The 24,521-nt window shown below is 34.2% G+C and overlaps 3 protein-coding genes across 3 annotated transcripts; 2 read left to right on the top strand and 1 right to left on the bottom strand.

Annotated features, from left to right (window-relative positions):
• Positions 1-980: 980 nt before the first annotated feature.
• LOC140806032 (sugar transporter ERD6-like 6) lies at positions 981-4,764 on the bottom strand. The gene is made up of 18 exons (XM_073162465.1): positions 4,341-4,764; positions 4,180-4,242; positions 3,978-4,067; positions 3,778-3,837; positions 3,610-3,675; positions 3,454-3,519; positions 3,274-3,349; positions 2,877-2,941; positions 2,701-2,793; positions 2,495-2,575; positions 2,311-2,395; positions 2,172-2,218; positions 2,027-2,089; positions 1,883-1,942; positions 1,747-1,806; positions 1,595-1,654; positions 1,408-1,522; positions 981-1,147 (listed from the first exon to the last, which is right to left on the bottom strand). The coding sequence occupies exons 1-18, from the start codon at positions 4,533-4,535 to the stop codon at positions 1,035-1,037; spliced, it is 1,458 nt and encodes a 485-aa protein (XP_073018566.1). The 5' UTR covers positions 4,536-4,764; the 3' UTR covers positions 981-1,034.
• Positions 4,765-6,790: 2,026 nt separating this feature from the next.
• LOC140806031 (alkylbase DNA glycosidase-like protein mag2) lies at positions 6,791-8,348 on the top strand. Its single transcript, XM_073162464.1, has one exon. The coding sequence runs from the start codon at positions 6,976-6,978 to the stop codon at positions 8,176-8,178; it is 1,203 nt and encodes a 400-aa protein (XP_073018565.1). The 5' UTR covers positions 6,791-6,975; the 3' UTR covers positions 8,179-8,348.
• A 10,936-nt stretch (positions 8,349-19,284) lies between these two features.
• LOC140806030 (zinc-finger homeodomain protein 6-like) lies at positions 19,285-20,875 on the top strand. Its single transcript, XM_073162463.1, has one exon. The coding sequence runs from the start codon at positions 19,691-19,693 to the stop codon at positions 20,765-20,767; it is 1,077 nt and encodes a 358-aa protein (XP_073018564.1). The 5' UTR covers positions 19,285-19,690; the 3' UTR covers positions 20,768-20,875.
• Positions 20,876-24,521: the final 3,646 nt, after the last annotated feature.

Genomic DNA, 24,521 nt, shown 5'->3' with positions numbered 1-24,521 from the left:
ACAAACAAATTATTGGAAGGCGACCCTTGCATGAATTTATCTTTTATCTATGATATATCAAGAACTTGTACTTAGGAAGACATAATTTTTTGTATTTTAAGGATTAATATTTCCTATTTTATTATATTAGATAGAGTTTTTGTCGTTTTATTAAAAACTATCATCCATGATAACAATACAATTATAATATTTTAAATCATAAAACATCCGAAATCCGACCTTTTGATCCAGCAAATATAATTATTACATCTTAATAATGCATATTTTGGGGGTCTTGCGGACATATTAATTAATGAATTTTTGGCAGAAGTTACAATTTTACGGAAATGCTATAATATACTATTTTTAACAATGTATATTATTTCCAATATAAACTTTTATAGGATATAAAAAAGGTAAATAACTATATATTGAATGATACTACACGATAATTAGAACTAATTAATCACATGAACAATATCAAATATATAACTTGATGGATATTGTAATAAGAATGCTCACAAAATACGATCTGTGATAACGTTTCACACAAGCTTTTGCCTTGTAACAAATTGAAAGAAAGAATTCTGAAATTTTAGATCATCTCTATAATTTCAAAGAGAAAATATGAATTAGAGCAAATTTATAAAATACTCCACAAGTTGAGAATGGGAAAAAGAAAAGATCCTTGGAAGTTCGAATACAACAAACTCACAAAATAACATAAGTAATATGCTAACTCTCTTTATAGGACGATATCTTCCTTTGTTACACCCCATCTACATACATACACTCGAAAAAGAACTTGTTCAACTCGTTATTTCATTTTTCAAAGTCTACCACTCTACTAGAACATAATCGGGGTTCAAATTCGTCATGGTTGGGGTGTTGGTGCGTGTTTGAACAACTAATAATATGTGTAACGCACCCGGTTCCATCAAGGATGAACGGGTTGAAAAGCCATTGATGTATATAATCATCTCCCCGTGCATTGTAAAATCGGTGAGAAAGCAAAATGATAGCAAATATTGTCTGAGATCAGATTCTGTACAGCATCATCTGAAGGACCATTGAATTTCTTCTAGAGTTTTCCCTTTGGTTTCCGGAACCCACAGAGCAATGAATGCTACGGTGAGAGCTGATATCAGTGCATAAATGGTGAAAGTCCCTGCAAAACATTCGTTCGCACACAATTATCAACTCCAAAGTTAACCAAATAGGTGATTTCATAAGAATTTTATACAGTTACAGGTATGCTATCGTTAACATGTCAATTCTTTCAACTGAAGACCGAAAACTTTCAAATTTTTCAGAATGTGGCATACTGATGAGTTTTAGAGGCTAGAACGATGAAAACTGCGCTAAAAAACTCATCCTACACGGGATTAAAATGGCTTATAAAGACACACAGAGAGGGCAAGAGAGAACCTCCACTGCTCCAAGTTAAGAGCAAGTTAGCTGTCAATGTTACAATCGTAGCTGACAACCAATTAGCCAGCGTTGCTACGCTACCGGCCAGACTTTTAATGCTTACAGGAAGAATCTGAAACAATCAAAATTAGAATCTCACAAACATGGGGAAGAAACGTATCACTCATATAGTTATCCACTGTACCTCGGACATTATAACCCAAGGTATAGCTCCAAGTCCTACAGAGAAACCAACCACCAAAATCTGGAAAAAAACCCATTTATTAGCTCATTTGTAAATTTTAATTTCTACCAGAAAATGTAATGAATTTACATATTGTCATGTGTATGACATACCACGAGCCCAACTAGTGCTAAGACTTCCAACACAGAATGAGAATTTTCGGGTAAAATATCCTGCTTTCCATGAAAATAGTAACAGTTCTTAAATACTCATGATAAAGAAAATATAAATAATAAAAACCATACACACCTTTAGAAAGAATGCAACTGCAACTAGGAGGCTACTTGCAGTCATTAGTGACGAGGATATCTGCCAATATATATTAGATAAATTTTTGCTTTCTATGCTCAAGTAATTAAAACATGTTTCAAGCAAAGGAGTGGAGAAACGCACGAGAAGAAGAATTCGGCGACCAGCTTTGTCAACTAAAGTAGTTGCAATTCCAGTGACAATAACCTACATCAAGATGGCATTTCATTTATCATCCAACGAAACACAAATCAATTTTTTTCCAGGTTCATAATTTGATGATATTTACCTGAATGGTTCCAATACCAAATGTTGCAGCTTTGCCTGATGAAATTCCTGCTCAAAGTTAATAGTCAACTCCGATTAGAATTGATTAACATATTTTCTCACAAAGAAAACAACATAGGGTTTTATAGCTTGAACTGAACCTGCAGATAGAAATATGCTACTTGAATAGAAAAGGACACCGTTTATACCACTGAGTTGCTGAAGCATTAGTAGTCCAATTCCCACCTGAGAACAAAGAAAAAATGTTCTTGATTGAGGAAAGTATTACTAATAAAATCATTCATTGAGTAGTCAAACTTAAAATTTAATGTGATTGAAGTGTACCATCAAAGGATACCAATAGCGTTTTCTTTTGAACTCCGAAAACTTGAGAGCAGTTCTCTTGCTTGATGAAGCCACGGATCTCTGAAGATAATAAGAGAGTACATAAACTTATCAACAAACAATCTCTCGAATGAAATAAGTCAGCAAGATTAAAGAAAACCTCTAAGGTGACCTGATAGGATACAATTTGGGGTTAAAGTTGATACCTTGATCTCATTTACTTCAGCGGAGATATCTGTTTCAAATCCCCGTACAACTTGCAGAGAAGTTTCAAAATCTTCATTCATTCCCATTTTAGCCTAGAATTTTTAAGAATAGAAACAGGTCAAAAGAAATCAATCGAGCACATGATAAATGTAGTACTTGAGTTTTGATCTCATACCAACCAACGAGGAGACTCTGGTATAAAAAAGAGTCCAGGCATCAAGATCAAGCATGGTAGAGTTCCTGCAAGCAAGACTCATATCATCTATCCCTTTACTGCATATTACATGAAATCCCACATGATTTTCTACAAGATCCATTAGCAAGAAAAAACAATTTTTTGTTTGATCAATACCATGACAGAACAGATAGGGATATGGACAAGTGAAAGGATAAAATGGCATTTATCGGACTAATGAAATAAATCTAAATGATCATGTCCTTTTTAGGGTAATTTAGCAAATGCTGTGAAAATAATATATCAAAACAACAGTAAAAGAGTCAAGACTTAGGTACCAATGAGACTCTATTCGGTAAAAATTGGTAAAAGAAACCAGAAGTTTGTCTCAACTTACCAAAAACAGCGAGCATTCTCCACGGAAGAAAAAGCCCCAACAAATAAGCCAGCATTATTCCAATTGTTACTGAAAGCTACATTGCAAGTTATCAAAATAACTTCAAATTTTCATGAGCCTCGGAAACCAATAATTAGCTCTGGTAAACTGTTGAACTAGCAAAGTTATAACCAAGCGAACCTGATTTACAGCTCCAAGACTTCCTCTCATATTTTGAGGCGCTATCTCGGCTATGTACACCGGCACCTATTAACATTTCAATGGCAGAAACACAACAATTTTCATCTTTTAAGCATTCAGAACAAGGGGTTATCCTAACCATTCATTTAAACTTACCGTGTAAGAAATTATTCCGACTCCAAAGCCTGCCAATAACCTTCCCATAAACAGGAATGACGTATCCTGCACAAAAATCACATATTTCCCTTACATTTAACATTTTCATCAGAACACTAGACATCCATTAACAAGCTTCTAGTCTAAAACTTTGAAAATTTAACTCACTTTCGCAAATGAAATAGCAAGCCAGCCGATAATATTGGGGATTGAAGCAATCATAAGTGACTGCATTTCAAGAAATTACAACAAAAAAATATAAACGCATTTATTAAATAATGAAAATGACAAATAAAATAAGAACACATGGACTCCAATTATCTAGAGCTATTCATATTTATAGCAAATAAACAAAACGATGATCATACCCCTTTTCTTCCAATATATTCTGCAATCTGGCCACTAGCTATTGCTCCTACCATTGCTCCAACATTTGCTAAAGAACCAAATATTGAAAACTTCCCCAACAAAAAAACACAGAGATATAAGAAATTTATCTTGTTTAGCACAAAATTAAAACCCAATTGTTCAAAAAAGCAAATTTGTTTTTTTTTTTAAATGATAGGCTACCTCAGAAATGGTGAGGCCAAGATCTTTAATGATGTCGGTTTGAGTTGGATTAGAGTATCCGCACTGAAACATTAAAAAAAATAAAGAAACGTAGAAAACATAATTAACGAAGAAACTTGCACAAAAAATTTATGTTCCAGAAAATCATATGATTCACGCACTGTAAAACCGAATTGAATCGGGCCGAGTGCAACGATTGAAACACAGAGAAAGATTGAGATGGACTCGCGTATAATCTGAAGAGACGACCCCATGATGCTGGACTGCCGGGAGCCCATTCCCGCCATGCGGTACCAGCTCCCCGTATGCAACAAAGGCTTTCGTAGCCCATCCTCGCTGGCGATTTCTGAACTCATGCTCAGTAATATGTGATCAACACAGATGATCACTACGCTTTGATCTTCCACTTTTGGTATGACTGTTACGCTGAGAATTCCCTTCGAAATGCCTCGATGAAATGATACAATTTTCGGGTTTTTTTTTTCTGGATGAGAAAATGGAAAGAAGCTGGAAATGCGAAGTATTTGCGGTAATGTTAGTTGGAAATGGTGGGGCAGAATTGATCTACGGAGACGGAGAAGACGAGCTGAGGTGGAGCAGCTCAAATAAAGAACTCGAGCTCCAACGATTTGAATTTTCCATCGAATATTTTGTAAATTGCTATTTTTATTTTTCAGTCGGTATTATTATTATTTTTTCAAATATTTTCTAAATTTATTTATTTTTAATTCAAAACATTAAATATAACTAGCCGATTGTGATAAATGCGATGTTTGTCTCCTATAAAAAAAAATGTTTTGTGTGTGTCCTGCAACCAAAAAAGTAGTAGTATGGTAAGAAAAATAAACAATAAAATATAATAGAATAGACCTTTTATAGACGGTTTCACGAATATTTATCTGTGAGACGGGTCAACCCTACCGATATTCACAATAAAAAATAATACTCTTAACATAAAAATAATATTTTTCACGGATGACTAAAATAAGAGATCTGTTTCACAAAATACGACACATTATGCCGTCTTACACAAATTTAATTGTAGATGCTTATCGTTCAATCGAGTTCTTAATTGTGAAAAGCTTTCAGCCATTTGATATTGTAATACCATAAACATGAATATGATACATTGAATAACGTAAACCAAAAGATTCACTAACAAGCATCACCAAACAAGTTAATTGAGTACTGAAATGACTTGACTTCACAAATGCATTAGCTCTTGCACTAAAACTTGCATTTGTTCCTTGAGTTAAACCATGAATAGTAGCTGTGGAGCTTCCATATCCAATTGCACTTGCTCGAGTTCTTGCACCTGCACTGCCACTGGATTAGGTAGTTGCTCAAGCATAATGGCCCATCTGTACCCTTCTTGCAACATGATCCACGTCCTACCAAGTATAGAATGATTATTTGTTTATGGACAGCATGAAACATACATGTACAAAAAGTTCACTTACCCTAGAAGGAAATCTCTTATGTTGTTGTGCTCCCTGCAAATACTACATAAATTTTGTGCATGAATACATGATGAAATTAAATTTGACAATTACCTTCGACTGTGGCTATGTTCTGCAGTTGGTGTAGTCCTCTTTAGTGCCTGTTTTGGTGGCCTCCTCTGTGCCTGTTGTGAATTCTCACCTCCTTGTCCATCAGCCACCTGACATTGAAAGTTCTGTTACATATCAATCAACAAATTAAGAACAATTGGTAGGAGCAAGGGTAAACTTTGGATTGATTGTTACCTTGTACAACCTGGATTTGGAAGAACTGAATTTTTACATGTTACTATATTGTTGTCAAGTTCCAAACACTTTGAACATGTATGTATCAGTCCTTTTTCTTGTAGAGATGCTGCTAATGCCTTCATTTGCTTCTCTCCTCTCAATCTTTGAAGAATCATCCAACTCAGTAGAATCATTAATCTCTTTCTCAAACATTTCACAGTAACAATTTTCAACAAATTCAGGACCACAAAAATTTCAGCATTGTCAGGATATAAACATTTTCAAGAAAATCAGGACAGACATTTTCAGTAGGCAAAGGATCATCTTCAAATAGAATGGGACCAGAACAACAAGCTGTCTCAAGAACATGGCATATTCAGGTTCTTCAACAGAAGAAACATGTTCATGACCAGGTGCAGATTCAGGTTCTTCACGCGGATTAGTCTCAACAGGCGTAGTTTCTTTTGTATATTCAATATAGCCTGTCGGACCAGAAGATAAAAACTCCTCAGGATCGAGAACGTTTCCATTTGGATCCAAAACCATATCAAGGAGTGACATATTCTCCTCAATCCATATAGTTAGTAATTCTAAGTTTTTGTAATTTTCATACATCTCTGCCATGTCCTGATCTTCTTTTTTTATATAAATATTATAAAAAAATATTTATAATATATATAGTATAGTATTGATCTGTACTTTCTTTTAAATGAATGTATGAATTTAATTTGTTATTTTGTAATACTTATAATAATAAATCTCAAAAATATTTAAAACTATATTTTTATTTTAAAAAAATATAAAGAATTACGGCCAACGCAAGGGATATATTCGGCAACACATGCCCATTGACTCGAAGTTTTCCATGGCCCCTAAGCTTTATATGACGTTTCATGACCCAAACAGCCCCACGAAATTACCACTCTCTCCCCATTCCCACCTCTGCGGCTCTGCCCACAAATACTTCATATCCGCTTCCGCCGTCGTCGCCGCAGCCACCGTCGGCCCTCTATTCGAATCTGCAAGTACTCGCCGGGATTAATTTTTTCTCCGTCGCCGTTGAGTTCACATGGCGGAACAGAAGATAACGCAAATCAAAGTCCCGTCCAATCCCAAACCCGAATTCCAATCCCAAACCCCTGAAACTCAGCGACGCTGTATTTATCAACCAATGTACGTAACACCAGTTGACCCCAATTCTCAAAGTCCTCGTCCTCCGCCTCAATCCAGCTCTGCAGCTGAATCTCCACATTCCTCTTCCGTTCAAATCTCTCATAATTCTCAAAACCCTTCCAAAATTCCAATCCGACCCCCCAAAATCCGTAAACTTTCCGCATCTGCCACCGTAGGCACCCCCGCGGAAGACAAGCCGTCGCCACCTCAGACCACTGATGAAGATTATTCCGGTAGCTCCTCTGCAGCCATCTCAACAACGACCACCACACCTAATAATGTTAAAAACAGGCGGCGGAGCGCCTCCCAAGCTTACAGGGCTCTGCCACAGATAATCAAACCCTTATCTACCGATGGAGAAATTGAATTAGGCCTCCGCCACCTACGTGTGGCAGACCCCCTGCTTGGGCCCCTTATTGATATCCACCAGCCGCCGCAGTTCGAGTTCCACCACCCCCCATTCCTCGCCCTCACGAAGAGCATCCTATATCAGCAGCTTGCTTATAAAGCTGGCACCTCGATATACACGCGGTTCGTCTCCCTGTGTGGTGGTGAGGATGCTGTTTTCCCGGATTCTGTACTTGCACTTTCTTCACAACAGCTTAAGCAAATTGGGGTGTCCATCCGGAAGGCCAGTTATTTATATGACCTTGCAAACAAGTATAAATCAGGGATTTTGTCTGATGAGACAATTGTGAAAATGGATGATAGGTCTTTGTTCACGATGCTCTCAATGGTGAAGGGAATAGGTTCATGGTCAGTTCATATGTTCATGATTTTCTCACTGCACAGGCCTGATGTTTTACCCGTGAGTGACTTAGGTGTTAGGAAAGGGGTGCAATTACTGTATGGTTTGGAGGAGTTACCAAGGCCTTCCAGGATAGAACAATTGTGTGAGAAGTGGAGGCCTTATAGGTCGATTGGGGCGTGGTACATGTGGAGGATTGTGGATGGGAAAGGAGCCCAAACTGCTGCTTCAGCAGTGTTTTTAGAGGGGAATGTTGTGCAGCCGCTGCAACAAATTGGGCTGCCGCATGATGGGCATCGGCATCAGCTGCAGTATATCGAACCGCATAATGGCATTGGAAATCTTGGATAGGATCTTGGAAATAGTTGGACTATTTAAATTTACGCATTGTTGCATGAAGTATGTTTCCATGCTTCAGAAGGCTAGTAACTGTAGATTGTGTTTTTATTGCGTGTTATGCCTAATAATATATGGTAAAGTTTAGATTGCAATGATTATTTGAATTTCTCAACTTTGTTTAACTAGTTTTCAACCTTAGCCGGAGATGGCTTAAGTAAGGTACGGTTAAACCATCCATGAGTGTGCTTGTGTATTTTCAGATAAATAGCATAAGGTTCCTGGTAAGGAAGGGTGCCTGTAATAGATATCCATAAGCTAGATATCCGAATGCGTCTGAACAGATGTGTTTAATAACTAATTGTCACTTATTCCAAATTGATAGATAAATGAATAAATCTGCTTCTGATTAGGTGGACCAATAAGTGAGATTATTATTTGGAGTGGTAGACTGAGGCTAGAGAAGTACTGCGGAGTTACAAGGAGGACCAATAGTGTTCTTCATGTATTTATCTTTCATTTGCTGCATACCAGTTCGACCACGAAGGAATAATCAAGGACAATAAAGTTGTTTCCCTGTTTTCCTCTTATATATGGCTCAAAAGAATCTGATAATTGACATTATTAACATATCAAGGGGCTGGTTGCTAATAATGCCTTCTCCTTTGATTTGTGCTCCGTCGAACATTTTAACTTGCATTGTTCTTCAAAAATGAGTGATCAGTATTGCTTTTACTCTTGTAAATCTCTTTTAACCGCTTTTCTACAAACTCAATATCAAAGTTCAGCAATTACTGGCCAGTCTCTTAAATGCATGCTTAAAGTGAAATAGCTATCTTAGTTCTAAGATATTAGTCAATATCCGAGAGCATGAGGACGTGAAACATTCAAAACATAGATTGAACTCTGATGAACGAATCATATTACTATCTATTTCAATTCCTGCTTTTATTATCAACCATCATCTGCTGATAGAGTGGATAAATAAATGATTTTGTGGAAGTGTCATTGTGCCAAGTGAATTTGTTTAATGTTTATAGTTAAGGAATGCATTGAGGAAATAGATAGCTATGATGGAGTTGAAGTATCGTGTAAAGTTCAAAAGATACGTCTGATTATATTGGTTGTTGCAGAAGGTAGCTGTTTAGTGAGAGCTGTTATACTATCTATTTTAGATGGTGTCATATTCATTTTAGTGTGAAGAGCATGAGCTAATGTTGTCTCAATAGTGGAAGTATGTACTTTGGGAATACACACAAATGTTTCATATAAACAATAAACCGATTCTTGGAGAGCATATATTTGTTTTTCTATTATTGGGTTTGTATGAATCTTACCCATCAGTGACCTGGTATCCGATGCTTGGAACCAACCTAAGCATCGAACTTATTCTTTTCATTGAATAAAGTGTGCCTTGACTATATAAAATCTAGAACTGCACTACTTCTATAATTTGAGCTACTCGAATTTTCTTGCTTAAGCTTGCGTGGCTTTTTTACTAGTCGAAGTAGACACGTGAAAGCTTTTATTTCACAATTCAGATATTCGATTAATCCTGCTCAAAGAGCTCCTGATATTACTAAAAAGGTAGCTCCTGCGCTGTGTATATTAACTTATAACTACTAGCTTTTGTGCTTGGGGGTAACAAGTGCTTTTGGGTATGAGTTTTTCCCATGGCTTTGCTAGAACTTAATAAATATTTCTTTCATTTTCATCATGAAATAACGATCGAATAGTGTCATATTCATGTTGTTCCACGACATGTACAGCATTCGCAGACGATCTTTTCAATTTTTATGATTATGATGAACAGTCGATGAAGACTCGGATTTGTCCAATTTCTTAGTCATCGTTAATGATCCCCACGCTCGTGCTTTAATTTAGTTTTTTGAAACTGGGAAATTCATTTTGGCATTAAGATATATGATCAAGTTTAATGAAAAAATAATAATAATAAATAATTTGTTATTCAATGAATATTCGTGCATGACACATTATGCTCGACTTCTAGTTGAGTTTTGATCGAACCGCTTCCAAGATATTCACTATTGACATAAATTGCTACTTCCCTTCCTCGTGTTGCTGTAATTTGCTGAGAAATTTTGAATTGTCAAATGAAAATTAAATGTTCTTTCTCAAATTAAGGTAAACATGTGATAAATCGAATACTCCACCATGTTGTGCGTATCAGATTTGAAGAAAATGACAATGTTTTTAAGAATAGGTGTGGGGACCGGGACGCTAATCATCTTCTTAATCGTCATTGGGATTAATTTAATCAATTAGAATAAACAGGGTCTAAATTTTTTATTTTTTTTTAAAATGCGGAAGGTTTTGGAATCATTCTATTATACAAACCAATATAATCATACAAATCCTGTATAACATGCATCTAGTTCAAAACTAAGGTTCAACTACTACAATCAAATAATAAAACCTATCTATATCCAAGTCCGGAATCACCACTCTAATCTCGATCTTTCTTCACCTCTGTGACCCCGAACCTGTCCCACCTATTGCCATGCACACATACAGACAAGACAACAGTCGGATAACTCCGGTGAGATAAAATCCCAGTATAAACAATGTATCAATGCAATCATATAAAACATATATAAAAGCATAAACAATCATTAAAACATGTATTCAATCTGACTACATGAAACAATACGAATCTGTATTTAAGTCAATGGCTTATTATCTTATCTCAACTTATTTCTAGCCTAGGGATCCCGATCTAATTTAGACTTCGGCATGCTGTATCGAATGTCTACAATAGAAGTCGATCTACATCTAAGCTCATCGATACACCGTAAGTCTAGAGTCTTCGCGGTTCTGACAAAGACTCGGCGGTTCTGCCCTAGCTAGGCTGATCTGTCCTAGACTCAAACTCTGGCTCTGCTATCATTCAATAGACTAAACATATCAATCTGATAATTTGCAAATATCAATGTAATAAAATAAAGTATGTGATTTTAGGAAACTCAAGTCAAACCTAACTCGAGTTGTACAATCCCGAATCAACATTTATTTATACCTTTCTTGCTGTCGCTCTGATACAATCGAAGTCTCAACTCAAAGTCTGTCAATGTTCAATCTGACAATGAAAATATCAAGATACTGTATCAATATTCTATTCAAATCAAGACATCTCTGTCTTATCAAATTCTGATAGTACCATAGTACAATCCTGCGATACCGGTGATACCAAACCAGTATCTACTAATTCCAATAATTTACAATCAACCACCGTATAAATCTGACATCAATTCTAGTCAATCTCATTCTGAAAATCATAACAATTCCATATTCAATCCGTTTCTTAATCTGACTTTGTTTCTATGATGTCTACTATGTCAAGAACACTATATATGAATCGTATCTAATTCTGAACATAGCATAATTTCAAAACATAACAAAACTTACGTCTTGTTGTAGCTGTCGTTGCTAGGAACACGGTGCCGTAATCGAATTTAAATTTGGACGGACGGATTGAAATATAAAGGCGTAAGGATTTTCGGAGGATTTCTCGTTCCCTTTTCTTTGTTCTTCCCTATTTCTGAAGGAGGCGTTATAAAAGCAACGTGTCTATTTTTCATGTAAAAGCAACGTGTCTATTTTTCATGAATTTCGGTCGGCGCTCGAGCGGTGCTAAACTACCGCTCGAGCGCGGCATTCTCTGTCCAAGCACTTTTTTTCTTGCACCTTGGCGCTCAGGCGGTCAAAAACCACCGCCTGGGCGCCACATCTTCTGCCCGAACCGTATCTTTAATGAACACTGGCGCTCGGGAGGTCAAAAACTACCGCTCGGGCGCCAGACTCTCTGTCCACAAATTGTGTAATTCATATGCTTGGCCCAATTTGGTCTCGTAATGGCCCGTCCATAATCACATTAGCTCCACTTCAATAATCTCAGGTTAATATAATCAAAATCTCATATTAACAGAATCAAGATCTTGGCCCTTACAATAGGTCTCTTGTGAGACGGTCTCACAAATCTTTATGAGTCAACCCTATCGATATTTACAATAAAAAGTAATACTCTTACCATAAAAAGTAATATTTTTTCGTGGATGACCCAAATAAAAGATCTGTTTCACAAAATACAATCTGTGAGATCATCCTACACAAGTTTTTGCCTGTTTTTAATAATTTTGGATACATAATGGAAAGTCGATGATTACTTAGCAGTTAGTATTCTAACCATTTATAAATTAATCTAATAATATATATACATGTTTGACTTTAAATAGGGATTGTTTAAATGATTTGTTTTTTAAGAATTGTTTGAAGCTGTGTTTCGACGGATGAAATTGATGCATGTGGAAGGATTTGATTTAAATAAAGATTTCAAATTTGGATTTCAAATGATCGACATATTTAAGATAATCGCAAATAGTCGTAAAAATGTTTAAAGTTAATAAATCATCTAAAGTTGTGTTCGTATTGATTGCTTTGAAATATACATTCGGGTCAAATTCTTTAGCTTGTTAAGATGAACAAAATCATCTAAAGTAAAACAAGTTCCATATTGACAATTAATTCTCCAAATCAAACTCTTTCCCCTGAGTCCAACATAGCCCGCGACTACAGTTGCACAAATTTGAATTTTATTATTTTAAATTCATCCCCACACGTAACACAAAGCGATTTTTTTTTTATTTATTTTTGAAATAGTAACACAAGAGATTTTAATGTCTAAAAATATTAACATTGGTTCGACAAAAAGTAAAATAATTAGACAAAGTGACCCAAAAAATTTAGGCTGCGGCTGGTTTTTGACCACGTGTATTAATCATAAAATGCTAATCATGATGTTCAATTATATATAAAATATTTCTTTTGATTTAATAATTGCCATTTAAATTTATATTTATATATTAATCATACCATTATGGTTGGAATTTGTGCCATCAATCACAAAATGTGGGAGACACCATATTTGATTAATAATTTGAAGGGAGTAAACCCTAATCTTGTCTCCATCTCATGTGCTCAAATTCAAACTTTTGCAAGTTGCAACTTAGTCGGTAAATTTATTTATTTTATTTTTAGTAAAAAATACAAAATTAAAGGTTTTCGAAATTTAAAATGTTTAAATATTCAAATTTTATATACTAGTATTTATACTATATTGCCTACGTTATAAATGTAACATAATGGATATGACATAAATGTATGTACTTTAATACATATTTTTATTTTTAACATATAAATTATATTGAAAACAATATTTATGAAGGATTGATTACTTTAAATAATACTAAAAATAGTTATTATATGTTTTAAAAATATATATGAGATGGAGATTAAAAATAATAGAAGTTATTTTGGGCAAAGTGAAAAAAAGTTTCACCATCCATTTCACCTTTCATACCATAATTACTCTCTGTCTTAAATATTAACTACTGGCTTTAGCACACATGTACAATAATAAAAAACTGTCAATAGTTTTTGTGAAAATTTTAGATATTATATTAAAATTTAAAAATATAAAAATAATTTTGTATAACAATTTTTCATGTTATAAATTATATGATCAATTTAAATTTAAAATACGGATTCAAAAATATAGAGAAAGATAAAAAAAAATATTTTATTAAATTTAATAGATATTGTTGAGATACACATTTACTAAAATAAGTTTTTATAAATTTTTATTAAATAAAATTATATTTTTTATACTTTGATAATAAGAGTATTTTTGTTACATTATGACACAACAATTAGTATTATATATCTCTCAGCTTTAATAATAAAATTATATATATATATATATATATATATATATATATATATATATATATATATATATAATGGTGTGTATATATAATTTCACCAGACCCTATGAAAATTGTTAAAGCATAAAAACTTGAAAAATATTAATAAGCTAATATGTCCGTTATTCTTAAAAATCAAGTATGCAATTCGCGTTAAAAAAGTTTAAGCACATCTACCCCATTTATAAATATTTTTATAGGAATGTTTGAAAGATAGTAATTGAAATACAATAGTTCAATTTTTAAAATATTGAATATCGATGAACTAATTCGAGTTCGGTTTTCAAACCAAGCTGAAGACATTCAAAATAATCATTCATAGAAAATGATTAAACATTTTGGTAAAATATTTAAAAGATATGCAATATTTTAGCATTTGAAATACACATAAATGCTTCAACAATGACTCTTGAAAACATTGGCAAGTAAATAAAATAAATAAATAAATAGACAAGAATTTCTTTATAGATGTTCGAAAATTAACAACTCATACGTTACGCTTTCTTTCCTCTTAGAAGGATCTACTAGAATACTTTGATTTATATAACTCCTTACACAAATCCATTTCGACTTAGGACGTATCCATTATCTAATCTAAAGTCCTAGCACACTCTCGATTGTAGGCAGTAACTTTACAATCATAATGTTTGACGTCTTTTATGCTAAGACTACAAACACAATCTTTAATGCATTTGTGTGAAAACTATCTTAACTATAAACTTTGAAGCTCAATCCTCGTGTATATGTATGAGTGATCATTCAATTGAGCTCGTCAACTAGATTGAACCAAAGTGACGAGGTCTCTTGAAATCAGCATCGTTGATTTCAGCCTTTGCAAAACTAGTAGCTTCATCGTCATTTATCAGCATCTTAAACCTCGATCAATCTTTTACTTGTGAAGATTTATAGATCGTCGTCTTAGCTCTTAACTCATAATGAATCGTTTCTTTTGTATAATCGAGCTGATTAGACTGAACAAAATACCGCAACTGCTCAACTGATCATTGCTGATCAGCCAAATAAATGAGTCTTGCTACCATTATTTTTCCTAGATAACATTCGATTTAGCCCAACTGACATAAAAAAAACGACTTGTCCCAAATTGCTCTTTTTGTTATTTAGTTTTGACGGTCAGTCATTTGTATCACCGTTGTGAGATATCATCAAAACACTGAAGTTCGTATCATTTTCAATTTGATTAAATTTGAGTTTCAACTTCTATCTCGGGTTAACAACTTCACACTTTAAATAAATGTGTAGTTGTTAAATGAACCTAATTTTTGGATGAAATTCTCGACATAGGGTCCTTCCACTCCATTTAAGAGGGGACTGTACCAAGAGCATAGGGCCTTCCATAGACAATGACATATCTGAATAGGTGTAGAGAAAAATTTAATTTTTTAAATTAAAGTCTTCTTTATAAAATCTTGAAAATTTTGAATAGTCGAAAGTAAAGTTTCGTATTATAATTTGATTCCGGCATTTTTTTTTGTAACGTCGTTTTCACAATTTAATTATGTCATAATGTACCATGACCTACTGTCACTTTATTTATTTATTTATGTACAAGGAACCATAAATATTTTTTAAAAATTTTAATGTCAATTTCGTAATTTCTAAATTTTAATATATATATATATATATATATATATATATATATATATATATATATATATATAGACACACACACATACTTTCAATAAAACTAAATGAAGTGTAAGTGGCTATAGGCTATTTTATTTGATTAATGTAATTTATAAAATATTTCACTCTCCCAAATTTTTAATAGCAATATTTTCTTTTAGATTGTGTTTAGATCGAATGATCTGGATTTGCTAAAATATTTGAGATGAAGATTTGAAATTAGTTTATGTTGAGACAAATTTGAAATTGATCGTTTTGACTTATTATTTGTGATTTGAAATCTATTGTCGAGTGGATGTGTGAAAAAAACAATAGATTTGAAATCCATAACTTCAAATGTCAATCAAATTGCAATTTTAAGGGCGATACATTGAGAAATTTTATATCCTATAATAATTGAATATTTTAAAAATAAATATGTTGTGTTGAACTTGAATCATACTTATCAAATGATGGGAATAAGGATGAACTTCAGTACAGAAACTAAGGCTTGATTTTGATTGAACAGTAGACACCATGTCACGCCCCACGGTCGGAGGTGTTGATACGGACGTTGTTTCCAAACAAAATAATTTACAAACACCAAGACTCGTAGTATATAATCTATATAATCAATATAATATTTCGTAAAACAAAATATGGTCTTTACAACGATAAACTAATAAATAGAAATTCACATTGTTTGAAACAGGATAATGCAAAAACTTGAAGCGTGAAAACATAACAATAGCATAATTAGAATAGTAGCAGCAGCTAAAGTTCAGCATCATCACCAGCCACAAAACTTGTATTGCTCGTCAAGTTTGAGCTGTCCTCATTTTTTTTGGGGGATTGGAAAATAATATAAAGGAGGGTCGATCGAACATTATAACAATTGTAAGATCCAGCGCTATTTGTTTTACTAAATGTTATAGTTTATGGTAATCATGCAACTCACAGATTGTGAATCTTACAACATCTTAAATTTCATTTTCGATCGCTTTTTTAACTGAGGTAATTATTCTCTTAGTAGGATAAATTATATAATATCATTAATGTTGGAAATGTTAACATAATACTGGAATTTGCTGATGTAGGAGCCTAAAAATGCTGATTTGTATTAGCGTCATATCAATAATTTAATCGAAATAACAAAAAATTAAATTAAAATTTGACAAATTAATATATTAAAACCTCGTTAAAATAAATATGATAAGTTAAAAAACATTTTTTTTTTCTTTCAATATTGCCAGTTATACAGGAGGGGCCGACTACTAATTCGAAAAATGTACGAATTTAAAATTTGACAGAACACACACTAACGAGGCCAAATGCTGTGGACCAATGTATGTAATATCATTTTCACTTTTTATTCTATTCTCCACACAATCACTGCTCTTTTCTTCTTTCTGAATCGTCCTTCTACATATAGGCTAAATTGTTAGATCCAAAGGGTAAAAAGAAATACAATTTATAACTTCACAAAGAAAAATAGAAAAATGAAGAAAAAAGATCAAACACTCTAGATATTTTTTTATTCGAATTCAACTCCTTGTTAATAAAAACTATACAATAATTTATAGTTTATCTATATTAAGGTTCTAAATTTGAGATGAGTGATGATGGTCAGGTAAGTCGGGTGAACTAACTGGGAGATTTTAAATTCTTCTCGAGAAAGTGTGAGACTAGGCTGGTAGTTTTTGGGCTGTACGTGTTAACAATCTGCACACCCAGAGAACAATGAATGTTAGTGGGGTCGCCGTAACATAATGTTTTCGCGTGGTCACTCTGATGTTCAAGTTAGTCAAGTGTTTCTCGTAGGGAAAAATGCAATATATGTATACCGAGTGCTCGTGGAAAAAATTAATTGAATAGAATCAAGTAAGCCTGTGTGTTTATAGGAGAAAATGAAATGATGACCTTTTTTTCAGTGTTCAGTTGTTACTTATTGCAAGATGACTGCCCATGTCCTGTCATCTGACACTGCTACATTTGATAGTCTAGACTTTCTTTAGTCCAGTCACATCATCCAAACGGGCGTTGGAAGACACACCAATGATCCGAAACATGGTATCTCATACATATGGCCTCAGAAATGACACCTGCACTGAGGTGGTCGAGGAAATGATACATGTACTGAGGTGCTCGATCAATGATCATTGTGCAAGAATATAGACAGGAACATAGGTCCTATAAGTCTTCTTCCAGCCCGGGCTCACTCGAGCGTGTTTTAGCCGTGATCAGCTGTCTCAGTGAACTCATGGATGGCTTTCTCATAAAAGAGTTTCCTTCATCCATACTGGTCCAATCCTAGACATCTTTTTGCTCTCGGTTATGTTCTTCTGCCCGAGTTCCAAGATGGCTCAAGTTCTTCCCCTTCTGGGGTATCACTAATGAGGTATATGATTCAATACTTCATTATAATAAACTTCTCATTAGCTCAAAAAATAATCTGCTATCATATTTAGATGACTAAATAATAGAAGAACAAACTCTGAAAAGTATTTATAAAATTCAAAAGTTCATAACTGAGACATTAAGTGTAAACTATATAAACTACGAAGTAAAAAAAAAAAAAACAAGATTATTTTCGATTTGTAACTAACGGGGTCTCGGTCCTATATTTTAATCGAATCCAAACCCGAATGTTTGTCGTTTTTTTTTATTAAATTAACTTGGAACTTTAATTCGGGAGTTTTTTCATGTCAGTAAATTAAATAAAGCTAAGTATAATTGTTTCCAGTCAGTCTTGAAATGACATTTTGTCTTTAGATTTCTAATCTTTCATACATGTGCGAAAATAAAATAAAATAGAGGCCCTTTATGCAATAAAAATCGATATATACAGTAAGTACCCAATAAGCTTTCTTGAAGAACCCTTCACAAGCAACATTAGAAGCCAATGTCGACCCCTCAGGAGCAAGAAAGTTTTCCATCTGATAAAAAATTTAGCATTAATTGATATATTTTCTTTTTCATATAAATCCAAATCCTACAGTTCCCCTCAGTCTCGTCAAATACTTCCATAACATCGTGTTATGTATTTTATACCCCAATATTATACTACCTAACAAATGTTTTTAGAGGCCTATCACGTCTGATATTAGGGTTTGATTGACTTAACTTTTTCAAGAATATATATATGTGTGTGTGTGTGTGTGTGTGTGTGTGTGTGTTGGGGATGGGGGGTCGAGGCAATAATGGGAGAATGGACCAGTGTGCAGGCTGTGGTAGAGAACCAACATGAAGTTGTCGGTTGTTTTTCGGAGTAAAGTTCGTGTGTGTCATCACAATCTTACACACCCGTAGCCAAACTTTATCTATCACCTATCAGATCTACGAGCACCACTCTTTAATCCTGAGTGCGCATTCACAGGAAACACCCAAACACACACACACCGAACAGTGTCCCCTCCCCGTCTGCTTTTCTTGGATGGTGGGAGTTTTTTGTGGCTTAAAATCCTTTGGATGGCTGTTGGGAAACACGCAATCTACTCCAATACTTATCAACTATTCTCTCTCGTGTTGTCTGTATTCGGTTTTCTTTATTTGATTAACTCTCCATTTTCTTGAATTAATCAGTATTCAAAATGACGGGTTTTGGCAGTTTTCTGGGTTTCTACGACAGTTTCTGAAACCACATTTGCTGTTGATGACGGTTGTTTGATTACTTATCATTGAAAGGTAATCTTTTTTAAGATTGGGTTTAGTTTAATCGATTATGTTAGAAAGGGTCCCACTTAAGTGTTGTACATGTCCGAATTTAGATTAATTTTCAAGATTCTTGGATTTAATAATTGCTTCTTTGGATTATCTTGAAATAAAGCCCATTTGGGATCAATTTACCTTTATCCCCTGTGCTTCTTCTCTTGCTTAGGTATTGGGAACAGGGCAGAGAGTTGGTAAATTGGAGTGGTGGGGTTAGCACTCACAAAAAGTTCAAATCAAAAGAAGAGAAAGGGTAAAAAAGAAAACCCTTGATTATCATCCAAGAATTAGAGGGATTAATCAGGCTGTTTAACAGAAAAAGCCCAAGTTTTGATTACGTTAATGTTGATTTAGAGGGGATTAGCAAGAAAGTTTTGTACAAGACAAGATTTTTCAAGAAAAAGTGTCATTCGTTAATGGAACGCCGTGGTCAAGCAAGGGATATGCTAGGGATTCAAAACTCTATGAACTATATTCCTCCGCAAACCTCCCAAGAATCTCCGGTGAAGCTGCCTCTTGCTCCGTTGGTTGCCACCTCAGCCGACAGGAGAGGAAATGCAACTGCCTCCACCCGCCGCGGGAGTTCCATTTTCAGCCCTACCCAAATCTTGGATCACCAGAACCATCCTCCGCCGCACCACCGCCGCCAGGTGAGCCCTCCTTCGCAGCCTCTGGGGCAGAATGAGCCCAACCCAGATCCAGATCCAGATCCTTCTCCCACAGCCGCCGCGACGGCTGGTGGATCATCAAATTCGAAGGCTCCGGCAACTCAACCACAAGGGTGCCCCCCGCCGCCACCACCACCAGCTGCAGCGACTGCGATAGTGGATGCCGCAGCTGCTAATTGTAGTAGTACTCCCTCAATTATGTATAGAGAATGCCTCAAGAATCATGCCGCAGCCATCGGTGGACACATAGTGGATGGATGCGGAGAATTCATGGCCAGCGGAGAAGAGGGCACCCCGGAAGCGATGAGATGCGCCGCCTGTGATTGCCACCGCAGTTTCCACCGGAAAGAAGTCAAAGGCGAGCCGCCGCAACAACCCTATATTTACTATCCTTACAACCCCAATTCCGGCAACAGCAACATCCACCGGCCCAACCCATTACTCCACAACCTAAACACCCCACGCGGCCACCAGCAGAATCATAACAAAAACTCAACGCAACCCACTATGGTCAATTTCGGGGGAAACACTGGAGGCGCGGCGGCTGAGTCATCCAGCGAGGATCTCAACATGTTCCACCCCGGAAGCGGCGCGCATGCATCGATGCAGCCGTCGATCTCAGGGTCCAAGAAGAGGTCCCGCACGAAATTCAGCCAAGAACAGAAGGATCGAATGCATGAATTCGCTGAAAAGCTAGAATGGAGAATCCAGAAACAAGACGATCGAGAACTTCAACAATTTTGCAGCGAAGTTGGGGTGAAGAGGCAAGTTTTCAAAGTGTGGATGCACAACAACAAACAAGCCATGAAAAAGAAACAAATCTAAGGAACTTTCAGGACAAATCCGAGGAATTCTCGATTAGGTGAGTCACATGATGAGATTTTTCTCTTGTTTATCATCATTTAATGTAGAAAATAATTGATTAATTAGTTTCTCTAATGAGTTAGTTAAGAACCATACCTTAAATTTGACCCTAATATTCATTCAATAATTAATTCATAATCACAAATTAATTCTGGTTTGAAACAAAAAATCACAAATTAATTCTTTCAAAGCCAGAAGGTGGCAAATTACTTACAATCTTAATTATGTCGGTCGCAAACTAATTATCCAAAAAGTACCACGTTTACGTAGTAATTAAACTCCAGTTAATCGGGTTTTTTAATTGTTTAGTATTATATATTTGCTAATATATATGATAATGAAAATTTCCCATACATGAACAGCCACAGTTTAAATGCAAATTTCACATTATATATATATAATGTGGATTATGCAGAAAATTGTGATTGACATGACATGGGTATATATATATATATATATATATATATATATATATATATATATATATATATATATATAATTTTGATATGGTGTCAATTCATCGTGAGACGTTATTTATCTATTGAATGCGATGAAACATATCTGAATTATACATTCAACAATACATGAGTGATCCAGTTGATAAATGATATATCAAAATTATATGTAAGTATATTAGTAAGTGAATGTGTTTAACGTGTTTTACCGCTGCTATATTGGAGTGTCTGTCTTATTTGTAGTTAAAAGATGTTAGTAATAAATAAGTTTTTTTTTATATATTAATGAAGATAAAAATTTTGAATTACGTATATGATAAAGTTGAGTGACAAAATAATTTGAGTTAAATCTTCTTTTTGAATTTCCCTATTTTCATCGATCTAATAAAATAGAGAAAATAAATATTGTAAGAAAATTTCTTTGAAGGTCGTGGAGCGATGGATATGATTTCAAGAGGGAAAATAGGTTCTGCAGGTTAGCTTGGACCTGATGAGTTAAAATTGGGTCTTTGTTTTACAAACTTGGTTTTTTTTTAAAAAAAAAATTGGAGTATCAATATAAGGTTATATATTATTGTTATGACATCCTACAATAAACTAAAAATACGAAAGAAAAAAAAATCATCAATCTTCGATTAGTAAGTCTCTTGTGAGATGGTCTCACGAATTTTTATCTATGAGACGAGTCAATTCTATCGATATTCATAATAAAAGTAATACTCTTAGTATAGAAAGTAATATTTTTTCATGGATGATCCAAATAAGAGATCTGTCTCACAACATATGATCCGTGAGACCGTCTCACTCGAGTTTTTGTCATCTTCGATATCTTATGAGTACGTATCATGTGTGCTCGTGTTTCTGTGTGTGTGTGTGTATATATATAAAGTTGAGTAGGTCAAAGATAATTATGGCATAAAGCCCTATATTATTTATTTTCTGAGTTTTCTTGGTAGCCATTAAAAGGAGTAAATTCTATACCCCTTGTCTGTATCTTCTCGTACGTTTGGAGGTTATTATTGAAATTTCAATTATGACTGAACGTATTTAATGGTCTCAACCATAACTGCAAACTTGTAAGGTCAACTTTTGTACGTGCATTTAATTTCATTATCGATCACATTATCTCAGGAGTCAAAGTATCTAGAAGAGCAAAAGAAATATTACTTGCAACTCTTAATTCACATAATTATTGATAGGATACTCATGGAGACTTGGGCCTTGGGGTCTCACTGGCCGAGCTATGTATGCTGCCACTCGGTCAAATTTTAATTTTAAAAAATGTTTGGGTTTGATATTATCTCGAGTAACTCAATTTAAAATATTAAAAAATCACTTAATTTAAAATTCTAACATGCGTGACCTAATGTTTCCGGCTCCGCCGCCAGTCGATTTGCGGCATGGTGGTTTAGTTCAACCTAAAATCTCGTTAACCGGGTGAGAAAGTCCCCCAACGATGAGGTCATAATTAGTGCAATGTAGCTGCGGAATATTTCCGCATACGGCATATCTATCATGTTCACAGATAATCAGAAATTTATTATATAGAACGACATATTTCCGACATGAATGGTGGTGAGGCTTAGGGTTTTTTGTCGAAAATTTTTCACAAAGGATTTTGTACTTGTGTTTTCTTTTAAGAAAAGATATTTTCTTCTGCCAAATATATATAGTAATAGAACATCCAGTTTCTTTAGATGTGGGTGGCATCATCGAGTTTCTTTTAAGTTCTATATGGGTTATTGAAAATTAACAAAATATGGTGGATCTCAAACATGTATCTTTAGTTATAATGTTGGAGTTGGTAGGATCAAGAGCTTGCCACATCTTGGTTTTTTGTTACCAAATCACAACGTACTGATCAAGAGATATGCTTCGAGTCGACGATGTCTTCACATATCAACACAAGTTTTTCCACCGTACGTACATGCTCCTCATATGCTCTATGGAAAAACATTTATTTTTGGAGTTTTATAGTTATGAACTTTTAAATAGTTCTTATTGATACTAATAGTACATATCATTCTTTTAAATTTTCTCCAATCTTGTTTTGTTCATATTTTCTTCGCGCAAAAGCTTGATCAAGAACCACACTTTGACCATGCTACCTATTACCACCGGCGATCATTCCCTGCTCTATAGATATTCCTATCTGCCTTCACTTGGTTTATCCACACAAAACTTATTGGATTGCTCTCTCCTTACAATATAATCATTATACTCAACCCTTGGTATAGACTCTCATAATTTGGACAGTAGTATGGTGGCTTGTATACCGTTGGCTTAGTTATTCACTAACACCATCGTATTATTTCCGCACTTTATAAAATTCTTTTGAAAGTTATTTGCGAAGCCCGACCGATCGAGAATCTGCTTTTAGTTGCTAACACCGTTGAAATAAAACTATTACTTGGAAAAGCCATAAAAAGCTTGAACATGTGATATCCACCGCCTATAATTTCGAACTTTCGGATCGGAGATATATCAACAATGTTAAACGTCGTATCATTAATATGTAGTGACATATCAATACTAAAAAATAATTAGAAGTGAATAAAAGGCAGGCTATTATCAAATATCTGATTTTGAATAATTAAAATAAAATTTTGGCCAAGAAATTTTTCTGTTGTATCCATTTTGTTTATTTCAATTCATTGGGCTAAAAAAAAATCACATAGAAAAGTTGTAGCCTTTAGGCTTAGTTGGGATGTTGGAAGAGAAAAGACCGAAAGAGTTTTTAAATGTTTTTTCTTTCCAAATCCCAACTGCCAAAATAAGCTTCTTTTTATTCTCTGATTCTTTTGAAGGATTAATACCTTGAACATTAGGTAAAATATACTTACGAAAGGAATTTCGTACTTTTGGCCGATAATTTTATTCGATATATATGTGCGTGGTACATTTATATTTGTATTAAAAATTTTATGGAAAACTTATATATATATATATATATATATATATATATATATATATATATATATATATATATATATATATATATATATATATATATATATATATATTAACACCTATAAAATTTTATTTTATTTTAGGAAATTAATATAATGTAAACAAAGAATTGAAAGTACGTATTTTAGGAAACTTATATTTGATGACCAAGGTAAATATTTAAAATCACACATGCGTTGCGTGTGTACAATCTTTTTTATCATTATCGATGGACTAAAGTGAAAGTCGATAAATTATGGAGAGACTAAATTGATATTTGAATTATTAAAATAAAAAAAAAGATATGTTGA

The sequence above is a fragment of the Primulina eburnea genome, chromosome 11 (genome assembly GCF_022965805.1).
Source record: "Primulina eburnea isolate SZY01 chromosome 11, ASM2296580v1, whole genome shotgun sequence".
NCBI classification, from domain to species: Eukaryota; Viridiplantae; Streptophyta; class Magnoliopsida; order Lamiales; family Gesneriaceae; genus Primulina; species Primulina eburnea.
Note: the sequence above shows the minus strand (reverse complement) of the source record. Positions and strands in the feature narration are given on the sequence as shown.